This window comes from Myotis brandtii, unplaced genomic scaffold, assembly GCF_000412655.1.
Source record: "Myotis brandtii unplaced genomic scaffold, ASM41265v1 scaffold298, whole genome shotgun sequence".
Lineage (NCBI taxonomy): Eukaryota > Metazoa > Chordata > Mammalia > Chiroptera > Vespertilionidae > Myotis > Myotis brandtii.
The window spans coordinates 3054029-3066807 of record NW_005361391.1 but is presented as its reverse complement, the minus strand read 5'-3'; the positions used below and the strand labels follow the sequence as shown (position 1 = coordinate 3066807).

At 41.8% G+C, this 12779-nt stretch overlaps 1 protein-coding gene across 5 annotated transcripts in view; it reads left to right on the top strand.

Annotated features, from left to right (window-relative positions):
• DUSP22 (dual specificity phosphatase 22) overlaps nt 1–12779 on the top strand; it is a 56149-nt gene that overhangs the window by 249 nt on the left and 43121 nt on the right. For 3 of the 5 annotated variants that reach the window (XM_014542318.1, XM_014542317.1, XM_014542316.1), the window contains exons 1-2: nt 6111–6185; nt 9831–9864. In XM_014542318.1, coding sequence (XP_014397804.1) covers nt 6126–6185; nt 9831–9864 — 94 coding nt within the window. In that variant the 5' untranslated portion in view covers nt 6111–6125. Of the gene's footprint in view, nt 1–5482; nt 5532–6110; nt 6186–9830; nt 9865–12779 lie in introns of those variants that run through there. The other 2 variants (XM_014542320.1, XM_014542319.1) reach the window with 2 other exon arrangements.

Sequence of the window (12779 nt, the reverse complement as noted above, 5' to 3'; positions counted from 1 at the left end):
CCGTGCAGCGCTCCTCCTGCTCTGCTCCTTCTGCTCCGCCGCCGCCGCCTGCCCGCCTTTCTTCCCAGGCTGTGGGCTAGTTTTGTACTGTTCCTGCCACTGGTAGGAGGTGGCAGGAAAGGTACCGGCTCTTCAGCTGCGAGTTGCCTGGGGTGTATGTATTCATGGTAAAGGTTTTGTGATCTGGTACTGGTGGCTTAAAGGAAAGATTTACAAAACATTTTTAAAAGCCCTCAACAAAGACAAGTTCACAGATCTGTGAGATGGTCCTGGATTGGAGAGTAGCTTCTGGTCTGCTGCTCTTCCCCCCTCGAATCCCACGCACTCACTTCTCCACATACACTCAGCACTCACGTTCGGTGGATGTAACATTGTGGCTTTCTTTTTTGATTTGTCTTCATACTGGGGTCAGCAGTGACCTGGTTCCTTTAGCTGGAGTGTCAAGGGTGGGGTAGGGAGTGTTAGGGGACAAGGTGGGGAAGGAGACTTACAGTAGAAGTAGTCCTGTGTACCTTCTTAGCTCTCCGCCTGCCCACATTGTTTCTTGTGTTCTGCAGATCCAGTTGATGAAAGAACTACTTACTGTGTTTTGGGCTTGCATACCTGAGGGTTTTTTGGGAACCAGAATTGTATTCATTGTGTGTGGGTGTTTTTGTTGGGGGTTGGGGGAGTGGATGGTGGGGTAGTGATCAAATTTGGAAACAGACTATTTGGCTTTTGGATAACCACTTGTACTGTGTCCCCATTAGTACTGGAATCCATCAGCACCATGAGTCTTCTGCTTCTTAAATTAACACAAAACAACAGTAAAGCCGCTTGCATAAGTTTTGGGCCCTGTCTGCTTTCCCATTAACTGGTCATACCTCGGCTTTCCTTTGGTTCTTTCAACACTTTTTCCCACTTAAATTGCTTACTTTCCAGCTCTTTCAGCATTTCATTTATTACATTTATATTATAACTCAAAGAACATATTTCAAAATACAAATGATTGCCCAAGGGTTCAAAATTAACTTAAGGCTTTTCAGTAAAATGTCATATCATAAATTTACCCTTCAAAGAAAGTAATAGATTTCTTGATAATGTTATTATCCTAACCATCTTGTGTTGTAAATAGAACCACTATCTCCAATGTAGAGATGGCGAAACATACAGACAGATTTAGAAACATCCTTAATTCAACAAATATTTATTGTGTACTTGCTATTATAGTCAGGTGCTGTGCTAGTGGAGCAGGTGGGGTGAAAGTGTGATGGTAATGATACAGATAGAACCTTCAGTATAGACCAGCAATTGCCCAATAGAAATATGTGAGCCAAGTATTTAATCTAGATTTTTTAGTAGCCACATTAAAAAAGTAAACAGAAACAGGCCAAATTAAAGTTAGTAATATATTTTATTCAAATGAAATATATTCAGAATTTTGTCATTTCAACATGTATCCAATATATAAAATTATTTATAGAATGGTTTACAGTTTTATGTACTACGTCTTCAAAGTCTGGTGTATATTTTATATTTAAATCACATCTCATTTTAAGTACTCAGCCATGGGTGTGTATGTATTACTGTATTACACAACATGGGTGTGTATGTGTGTGTGTGTGTGTGTGAGAGAGAGAGAGAGAGAGAGAGAGAGAAAGAGAAAGAGAGAGAGAAGGCCCGCATAAAAACAGGGTGGGAAGGAATACAAGCTCCAGGATAAGATGGGCAATTTCAGGAGCATGGGGTAAGTAGATGTGATGAGAGAAGGCTTGAAGTGTCATTCAGGCCAGGCCAAGGGTCCTGCTGGGGTAGAGATGTTTAAGCTGAGATCAGAATGTATTACTCAAAGTTACAAGGTTAGTTAGTGGCAAAGTAGGTTGCCGGAAGCCAGAAATTAAAGGCCTTAACTAGAGTTTGTTCATGTCTTATTGTGTGACTTGGAATTAGGCTTCATATTTTCCCTATCTATAAAAGAAAAAATAAAGGTTGATTTGCAGGATCAGTGGAATTATTATAAGGTGCTAACCATAGAAATGCTTTTCTAAGCACTTTTATGAGTAATGTATAATGCCCTTCAAACTGAAAACGTAATCTACAGTACGTGTGTCCTGAGGTTACTGGGACAAGATTTCTTTCCAATCTGTCAAGTTAATCATCCTTGACCAAAGAAAACTTATGAACTAAACAATGCAGATTCTATTCTGACTGCTTGGCATTTTTACTGATATTTCATGCCCCCAGGGAGGATCTTATCCATATGTTCCAGTCTCTGGGAGAGCACCATGCCCATCTCAGTTGGGTGTATACAGTGTGTTACACAGAGAGTGTAAGGGAGAAAGGCTTCTTTGTTCTGGCCAATTGAAGACGATGAGGAAATACAGAAAGAGAACACAGCAATTGTGATCTCTTATTTTTTTGAGCCTCATATTATGTGCCTGCAGTTTGTAAAATCTAAGCCTCACTACAGCCCTAGGAGGTCAGCCTGTCTTTTCCTTTTTGTACAAATTGGAAATGGAGACTTGTACAGATTGGAGAGATGAAGTAGCATGATTAAGGTCCTACCAAATGCTAGGAAGTGGCAGGACTGAGTTTGGAACCCAGTTCCCACTGATTTTGAAGATAGGAGAAGCCTTTCCTTTGACCTGGGGTGCCAGTTCAGCCCAAATACATTCTAAAGATGCTAAAAAATAACTTGAGAAAGCTACCCAGAGTTCCTAATTAATTGCAAAATAGGAAAGCCACCTCCTCTCTTTCTTCATGTTTGACATTGATAAAGCAAAAGGAGGGAAAGGGAGGCAACTAAAACTATCGTTTCATTCTCTTTTGTGCAATTCCCAAATAGATTCTCTGAACTGGTCAATTTATAATCACTAATGAGCTTATTGTATGCCGGGGCAAGTCTTGAGACTTTACCTCTGATCCTCACCACAGCCCTGTATAGTAGGTACTGTTATTTGTATTCCTGTTTTACAAATGAGGTACACAGAGTTTAAGTGACCAGCCCAAAGTTACCCATCTGGTGAGTGGCAGAGCCTGGACTCTAAGCCAGATGATCAGGTTCATAGCCATAACACAGAGTGCCTCTCTGTGCTGCTAAAAGGGTCAGACTAGTACAGTGGTCGGCAAACTCATTAGTCAACAGACCCAAATATCAACAGTAAAACGATTGAAATTTCTTTTGAGAGCCAAATTTTTTAAACTTAAACTATATAGGTAGGTACATTGTTATTAACTTAATTAGGGCACTCCTAAGGCTTAGGAAGAGCCACACTCAAGGGGCCGAAGAGCCGCATGTGGCTCGCGAGCCTCAGTTTGCCGACCAAGGGACTAGTAAATGTCTCTGTGAGGATTGGAGTGAAACTGAATGCGATTGCATGCAAATATCATGTTTCTGTGGAGCCTTCTCAAACTCCTAATTGACTCAAAGTTCTCTCAAGTGTCTAAACCCCCAAATCTTTTGGGGAGGACTTATAAAGAAAATGACTATCTCATTATCATCTTATTAGTCTTAAGTAGTAATGTAATACCCCATCAAAAACAAATACCCATTTTTTCTAGCCAGCATTATATTGGAGAAACCGACCCAAATGCGTCTCTAAATGTATGTTTTTATCTTGATCAACCTGAACTAATGACCTAGAAGTGGGCTAATATGTTATCATCCTAGGGTAGGATCTGAGAGCATCTTCTGGCTTAAAAGACAGTTCATCTAGCACCCAGCTGCCCAGTCTGGTAGCCTCTTCCTTCCTCCCACTCTGCTCTGTGTCCTCTAAAAGCTGGGTGAAAAGGGATGTTGGGGGTTGTCCTAGTATTTCATGGGAAACTTGCTTATGATAATAGGAGGCAAACACTTCAATTAGTGCATCACTTTTAGATGAGAAGCCCACTATTGTAAAAGAGGGACAAGCTACCAGAAAGCCTGACTTAGAGTGTCTCTCACTCTGCTGCTTCATGCTGCAATCTTGAACAAGTCACTGAATGTTTCTTTTTTTTTATTTAAAGAAAAACTATTTTAAATATAACAATGTTACATGCAATAAACATTAATATCTCAAGAAAAATTTTAAATATGATAATGTTACATGCAATAACCACCAATTATTCAAGAAAAATGATCTTACGTAAAATAATATTACATACAATAAACAATATTTCAAGAATAAAAGGATTATAAGTATAATAATATTACCAAAACTGTACTAACATAGTATATCACAAAAGTTGTAGGAAATATTAAAAATCTGCAAATAAAAAAAAATCTGCAAATAACAGGATTACTTCTATTATATTCTAGTATATTTTTTCTCCTCTGGCTCTATTTTGGTTCATTAGTTTGTGTTGTTCATTATATTCCACAAATGAGTGAGATAATATGATATTTATCTTTCTCTGACTGGCTTATTTCGCTTAGCATGATGCTCTCCAGGTCCATTGCTGTTGCAAATGGTAAGAGTTCCTTCTTTTTTACTGTGAATGTTTCTGAGTTTTGGTTTCTCTATTCCCTCGATTCATAGGGATGGTGGGTAGCTTATCTAGTCTCCTATTTGCTCTAAAATGAGTTTAATGATACTTCCCCAAGTTTCTGCCCAGATTCTTGAGAGAAGCAAATGAGAATTGATTAGAAGACATTTTTACAAGCTGTAAAGTGCAAATCTGCACTTGGATTTGGCACATCAGTAGTTACAGTAGTGATGGCATCTGCCTTGGATATGGTCGACACCTGTGGTAGCATAGCTCTTTTCTCCTTAGGATGATACGGGAGTATAGTTGCTAAAGGAGTGTAGTTCAAGGGGAAAGAGCTCAGGGGATATGCCCCCAAGGCAGAAACAAGGGTTTCTCCGCCTCTGCAGTATTGAGTTTGAGCTGTAGCATTCTTTGTTGTGAGGACTGCCTTGTGTACTATGTGGGAGGTTTAGCACTATCCCTGGCCTCCACCCACTAGATGCCAGTAATCCCCTCCCCCCATGTCACAACCAAAAATGTGTCCAGGTATTACTGCTAGATGTCCCCTGGAGGGCAAAATCATCCCTCATTGAGAACCACTGACTTAGGGTTCTTCACTCAGAATCTCCTGACGTCTGTGTTATCTGGAACCCAATCATTCTTAAAGGCCGAAGAGGGCCTAAGAGGTAAAGAAGCACTGTGTAGTATGGGAAGAAGCTCGAAGGTCAGACATCTTTGTGCTGTTGGATGCTGCAGTTTCCACATGATGGCACCTGACTTTACTTCCTTCATAATCTATTCAGTTGTCCATTTGCCCAGTCATCAAATTATGTTATTGAACACCTGCTATCATCCAGGCACTGTGTTAGACCCTGTGGGAAATAAATGTGCCATCCAAGTTGGTCTGAAGCAACTTACAGAGATGACTCCCTCTGTGGGAGGCAAGTGTACTGTGAGTGGCACCTGTACAGCTGTGTCTGTGGGGCTGATGGACAGATGGCGCTGTGTTGGTGGTCTCTCTATCCTCTCAACACTACTCCCTGCATATTTTCTCTTTTCAGCATTACGGATTCATTTCATATTGAAGGAACAGATGCTTACGGCATGTAAGTGCACGCAAGAGTATTCTCAGATTCTTTCTTTTGTAAGTGCAAACTGGTTAACTTCTTAGCCAAATGGCATTAAGAAAGTCTGTGACATTTAACCCTTCAGGAATCCCCCAGAGTTCTCCCCCTCACCCGTGGCTTTAAAATTCAGAAAGTCCTTTCTGACCTAGGGAGAATTATAAGCCTTCCTCCACCCCCATTACCTTGTACTACTGCTTGATCAGGAATTTTCTCCCTTATATCTGTTTGGGTGGTGGTCTTAGATTCCATGGCATCCTGAAATACTAAGAAATGTTTAAAAAGTAATCTCAAAATATTTCCTGCCTTAGAAATAGTATCCTTTTGTGTTTAAAATCTTTCTTGCAGCTAAGGATTTGATTTTATGCATTTCTGTATGACCAGTGTTAGTAAGGTGTGGATGTGAACAATATTGATCAAGAGGAGCCATCAACCATGGAAAATTTTTAGCATGGTCTCAAAGTATTACTGCAGAAGGAGTCTACCTTTCATTACCTATCTCCAGACAGTCCTTTAACAAAAATAAGTATCTTTTGACCAGCAGTGTCAGCATCTTCCTTCAGTGATTATCTCTTCATGTGCCAGACTCAGTGGCAGGCTTTTGGGACACAGCAGGGCGCAAGACCCTGCTTCAAGGTCAGTCAGAAAAATAAACAAATAAAATAATTTTAGGTCTTGATAAATGCGATGAAGAAAATAAAACAGGGTGATATGGTAGAGGTGTTAGGGAGTTAGGTGGTCAGGAAAGACCTCCCTAGGAGCTGTCATCTCATGGGAGACCTAAGTAACAAGGAACCACCTAGGTGAACAACAGGGAAAAAATATTCTTGGCAGAGGGAAGGAACAGTTATTTCCAAGGCCCAAAGGTGATTAGGACCAATTCTGTACTTATTCTTTTAGAGTCATAGAATATTCCCAAATTGCATTTACTAACTTCTTTCCTTAATCTGTCCTTACTTCCTACCAGGTGTGAGTTCACTGTCCATGCTGTCCCAGGTGAATTCTCACCTCTTCCCTGGGCTCCTCTACAAGCATCTGTCTGCTGGAAAATTATTTTGTTCCACTTTATTGTCTCCTTTTTTGAACTTAGATATTATTAGTAACAATAATATTGGGGAAATAGGGTCAAATTTTTTTGTTTTTATTTTATTTTTTAAAATTATATTTTATTGATTTTTTTTGCAGAGAGGAAGGGAGAGGGATAGAGAGTTAGAAACATCGATGAGAGAGAAACATCAATCAGCTGCCTCCTGCACACCCCCTACTGGGGATGTGCCCACAACCAAGGTACATGCCCTTGACTGGAATCGAACCTGGGACCCTTCAGTCCGCAGGCTGACGCTCTATCCACTGAGCCAAACCGGTTAGGGCAAATTTTTTTTATTTTTAAGTTTGAATTACAGTTTTAAGTTTGGTATAGAAATTTAAAGATTTATGGGCTTTTATTCCTCTAGAAAACAAAAATTGAATTTTTCTCCCTGCCAATGGTCCTCCAGCCGTCCTTGATCTTGTTTTGTAATTTTATGTGGCAGAAACTGCAGAAACTGAGATTGAGCAATTTGCTTTTTATTTCCAGCCCTTGAAACTCTAGCTTACTCTTCTAGTCTGGAAAATTGAGTTAAAAGTTTACTGACATACTCTGTTGTCTCCTTATATTACTTAAAAATATTTTAACTGAATACAGAATGTGCATCTTAAATGACTTTAGTAAGTGGGCTTCTTGATTTTAGTAAGCTCAGATCTCTGCCTTTGCCAGCTCTTGCCCTGGCATTCCTCAGGGTGCTGCTTTCCTCAGCCCAGCCCCAGTGCCCCAGCCTGGTTCACTGACCCCAAAGGGAAACCAGCCAGGGCAGAAAGGGACACAATTTCATCTCACAGGTTTCATTCACCATTGTTTTCATATCTCTCCTTTCCTTGCTTTGACTCCTCCCACCCTATTCACTTGTTTATTTGTTTATTGAAAAAACATTTACTTGAGTACTTACCAATCTAGGGGAAACCATTTGAGTTTAGACAAAACATATGTGCAGGCAGCAGGTAAATTAGACTGTTGTGGGCTATAGTCAGCCTGCATTTGTGTTTTACTTATCTATCGCAATGTTTAAGATTGTTTTTCTTAATGTAGTTGACAGTGTTTGAAAATTAGGTTGTTTCCCATAAAACCTGGATGCTGGGTTGGGGGGCCTGGCCTGTGTCTTCCTTGGATGAGGGGAAGATGGGTGAAGGTGCTAAGCATAGGGCAGAGGCTGTAGACATAGCAACCTTGGTCCTTGCAGGTCTCATTTGCTGAGGTGTCATATATAGGTGTCATCCTGATAGCTACTTGGAGCCCTAAGAAGATTTTAATCTGAAATAACCACATGATGAGCTTTGCACCTTGGAGGTAGGTTGAGGAATCTTTGGAGTTGTCAAGTCCAGAGGTAGGGAGATGTCTAGGAAGCTGTTGCAGTAAGTCAGAGGGGAGGGCTGAAGAAGCTGAACACAGGAACTGCACTAAAGTTTCAAGAGAAGCAAATAAATGTGTGTGTGTGGGATGGGGGGGCGGGGGGGTGTAATTGAGGAGTACGTAGAAGGAAGTGATAAGTGAGGCATAAGTGGAGTCCAGAGGAGGGAGGAGCCTCCTGTCAGTAACCTCCAACTGGTCAGTGGAGTACCAGTGGGGTTGCTGCTTTCAGGGTTGGGTAGGACTTTGCTAATTGGTGACTTGCCTGATGGTCTGTGAAGCTCAAGTGCATTTGTGTATTTTTTCCGGATTCAAAGGCCTACATCAGGGTATGTGGTCTCAACAAGAGAACCCAAATGTGGCTGCTTTGTATAGAGTAGGTCAGGCTCTACAGTGGTTTGTGCATGTGCCATCAGTTTTTAGCAAGGCAAAGATGCTCAGTGAAATCCATGCCCTGAAGAGCGTCACTGGGTGCTGCTTTCAGATCTCTTAGTGGAAGTGGGCAAAAAAGAGGGAGTGTGGAGCAGAGCCGGGTACAGGGTAGTGTTGTTACATGAGGGTGTTGCCTGGGCACTGGGGGTCTGTAGGGAAGTGTCATCAAGACCTGTGTGCTGTGTGCACTGGGAAATCTGTCTGGTGCTCTAGCTTCTGCAGCAGTGTCCTTAATTGGACTTTAGAGTTTCCATACAAAGTATTGGCAAGACAAGAATGAGTTTCTGGTTTCGTATTTTGCAAAGTGTGAAAAATACAGTACCCGTTCTCATCTCAGATCTACTGAACCATTTTATTTGGGGGCTGGGGCTGGGGGCTTGTCCAGAAATTTGAATTTTTAACAGATTCTGGTGGATAGTTTGGTTTGAAAACACTGTCTTAGGGAAGTAGACGTTTAGGAGCAAATGTATGTTCTTAATTAACTTGCCCGTTTAGACAGTCCATTCATTCATTTAGCAATTTTTTGTTGAATGATAATCATGGGCCAAGCCCTGAGCCAGGAGTTGGGTGTGCAGCTGTGAGTGACAGGATGTGTTTGCTGCCCATAAAGTTTTCCAGCCCAGCAGCGGGCACAGACCTTCACCTGGTAGTGCCCCTGTGACAGCATCACTACAAGGGGAGCACAGCAGACTGTGGGCACTGAAGCAAGGGTCTACTCCAGACGTGGGGATCAGGATAGGCCTCCTTTGGGCATGAGACATAGCTGCCTAACAGTGGGAGCAGCATGCACAAAGGCCTCAGACAGCAGAGGGCAGGTTTGCTAGAGCTGTGAGAGAAGCCTTGCATGTGCAGCAGGTGTAGAGGGTGGTGGAGGGTGTATGTAAAAGGAGGAGTCATGGAGAATCCTGGTCTTTCAAGTTCCACAAGTCAATGGGCACCAACATGCAACCATCAGTAGGTAATTTGGGCAGGCTTACTATTGGCCATGGGAAGGCAAGAGCCTGGAGACAGGGATGCTCACTTGTGCGTGCTGTCCATCTAGGGAGGTGCTGGGAGTGGATGTGGCAGGTGACAAGCCTGAGCTGTGCTCCAGCTACTCTGCTGATGGGTCAGCCTCTATACCAGGGGTGGGCAAACTTTTTGACTCAAGGGCCACAATGGGTTCTTAAACTGGACTGGAGGGCCGGAACAAAAGCATGGATGGAGTGTTTGTGTGAACTAATATAAATTCAAAGTAAACATCATTACATAAAAGGGTACGGTCTTTTTTTTTTTTTTAGTTTTATTCATTTCAAACGGGCCGGATCCGGCCCGCGGGCCGTAGTTTGCCCACGGCTACTCTATACGCAAAACACTGTCAGTTTTAGGTCCCTAACACTCACATCTGGTCTGTGTCTCTTCCCTAGATCCTGCCTGGCCTGTATATTGGCAACTTCAAAGGTGAGTTCTCTTTTCTTTTGTATTATTGTGGTAAAATATGTATAATGTAAAATATGCCATTTTAACAATTTGTAAGTGTACAGTTCAGTGGCATTAACTACATTCACATTGCTTGTAACCATCACCACCATCCTCCAGAACCGTTTGATTTCCCCAACTGGAAGTTAGTACTTTTAATACCCACTTAGTACTAATGATAGTACCCATTAGATACTACCTCCTTATCCCCACCTCAGCCTTTGGTAACCACCATGCTACTCTGTGTCTATGAATCTGACTACTCTAGGGGCCTCACATGAGTGGAATCATGCAGTATTTGTCCTTTTGTGTCTGGCTGGTTTTACTTGGCATAATGTCCTTAAGGTGCATCCATGCTGTAGCATGTGTCAGAATTGTCTTTCTTTTTAAGGCTGAGTAATATTCCATTTTATGTATATACCACATTTTGTTTATTCATTCATCTGTTGATGTGCATTTGGGTTGCTTCCACCCAAAGGGAAGTTTGCTTTTTAAGAGGTCACTTTAGCCTTCTCACCTATGATCGAACCAAGGCGTAAACTTGGTTTATTCAAAGTCTGGTCTGGAGGTGGCCACCACTTGTGCTAGACCCCTTGTGGACTGGACCCTCATCCTCATGCCGGACCTCTTGGCCAGTGTTGACTGAGTGGTATGAGCTTGCAGGTTCCAATTGGACCTCTGACCTTCATTTTAATTCTGTATACATGTTCGAACATGATCTAAAGCAGCTGGCTGAAAGACACATTTAGCAGCCATGTAATTTATTTATAATTTTTATCACTTTTTTCTAGTTATTAATAATTTTTCAGAAACCTGTTTTTTTAATCACCTGGAAAAGATAAGAGGCAATTTTATCTTTAGCAGATTATTCTCATCTTGTATTGACTTTTCTTTTTACACATTTTTCTGCAGCTTATTCAGTATGTGTTTGATTTGCTGTCAGTTGTTGACTTTTTATTTTTAGCTTATCTGTCTCAAAGTGTTCTGTGGTCACAGAGGTGAGTAGAAACCCAAGGAGCCAAGTGGATGGCAAACAGACTTTTGATTTCCAAGGAGGTACCCATGCTATGTGACACTGAGTGAATTTAGTGAAAACTGGTTGCTGAGCATGGAGACAGGGTGTGCTCAATAGGAGAGAATACACAGAGGAAACCTGCAGAAACCAGCCAGCCTTGTTGGGCTGAGAGCCAACTTTCATCATGGGATCTGAGACCCCACCCTCCTCGAGCAGGCCAGCACACACTGCTGTCAGTTTCTGGTTGTTACCTAAATTCGTGAGTTCAGAATCAGGTTGATTATAAAAACCTGTATGATTTCTCTGCATAATATTTGTTCCTCTTTTTCCCAGAAAGCTCCCAGCTTTGCTAGTTTCCTCAAAGAGAATTAAGCACAGGAAGCTGACAGCTAGCTGCTAATTGCTACTAGAACTCACTAAAAATAGTACTGGAGTTCCTAAATCAGTGAGATTTGTAGTTTGGGAAAAGCACCAAGTGCTAGGGAGTTGTTCAGGAAAGCTGGAATCCTTTATAGAGCCAGTATCTTCAGGGATTTATTTAGTGAGTTATTATTAACTGCTTTCATGGGTAGAAAGAATGTCTTCGAGTTTGAAACAAAGTTTAGGATAAATTCCTAGAAATAGAATTATTAAGTGAAGTGTTTACAAATTAAAAATTGTAATAAATGCCAACCAAATTAAATACTTCTGCCAACAGTTTGTGAGAGTTTTATCCTTACACATAGAAGGTTACTTTCTTATAAAGGGACATTATGCATAACTTTAAGGAAAGATTTAACACTCTTTTTGTACTAAAATCTGTACCTATTTTCTGAATATTCAGTGATATAGGAATCCTTCATGGTTCCAGGATTCTTGCTTTGTGGGTTTCACCCATTAGAGAGTTCTGCAGCAACCACACTGTCTTTGTTCAGGCAGTGATGTTTGTTGTTGCCTTCAGCTATTCTAACATTAGTATGCGGTTGTGTTTTATTCACATATTAATTCACCAAGCATTTCTTAAACACTCATCAAGTGTCAGGATTATCTCCACAAGAAGCTAGGAAGAAGTGTTGTGTCCATATAGTTGCCTGTGAATTTACTCATTTATTCCACACACTTGTTGCAAATGCCCATTGTGCAAGGCACTGTGCTAGGAGTCTGATGTGGATAAGTATCCTGGACCTCAGAGCATGTACTGAGCAGGGGAACAGGTCCTGTAGAATTGATCTTGTCTTGGAATTCAGCTACCTCACAGCCCATGAGCCAGATGTTTGCCCTTGACACTTTAAGCAACCTCTGTGTGAGAGGGGATGATAACCTTGGCCCTGGGGCTGTGGTGAGGGCCAAGCCAGACAGTGCAGCAGAAGCACCCATATCATGCCTGGTACGTAGCAGTTCCACTAGGGGCAGGCCCTCCTCATCCTCCTTGTCTGGAAATGGGAACTATACACCTCCTGTGGGCTGCTGTGGGAAGGATATAGCTGTTCCTAGCACCCACTCCATGCCAGGCATGCAGTAGGTGCTGATGAGATTACACAGCAAGTGTGGAGCTCGAGGTGAGAGGATTGTGGCTTCTCCAGGCCACTGTGTCCAACTGCCATCTGTGCTTTAGCATGACATTTCATTTAGTCATTTTTTTTCTCTTTTTAAATTATAAATAATGTATGCCTACTACCCCCAACCACCAGTATAGAAATGTTTAAAGAAAATTTAATGGAATTCCTTTTTACTCTCTGAGAGATCTTTATTTTTCAGAGTGTATGGGTCAGCACCACTCCTCAGGTCATAGTACTGGCAGCCATTGTCTCCTCCATCCCATGGCTAATGCTCTTCTGTACCACTTCCTCCCCACCTCCTATTCCCCCTCCTCTCCCCTCCTCTCCCCACCTCCTATTCCCCT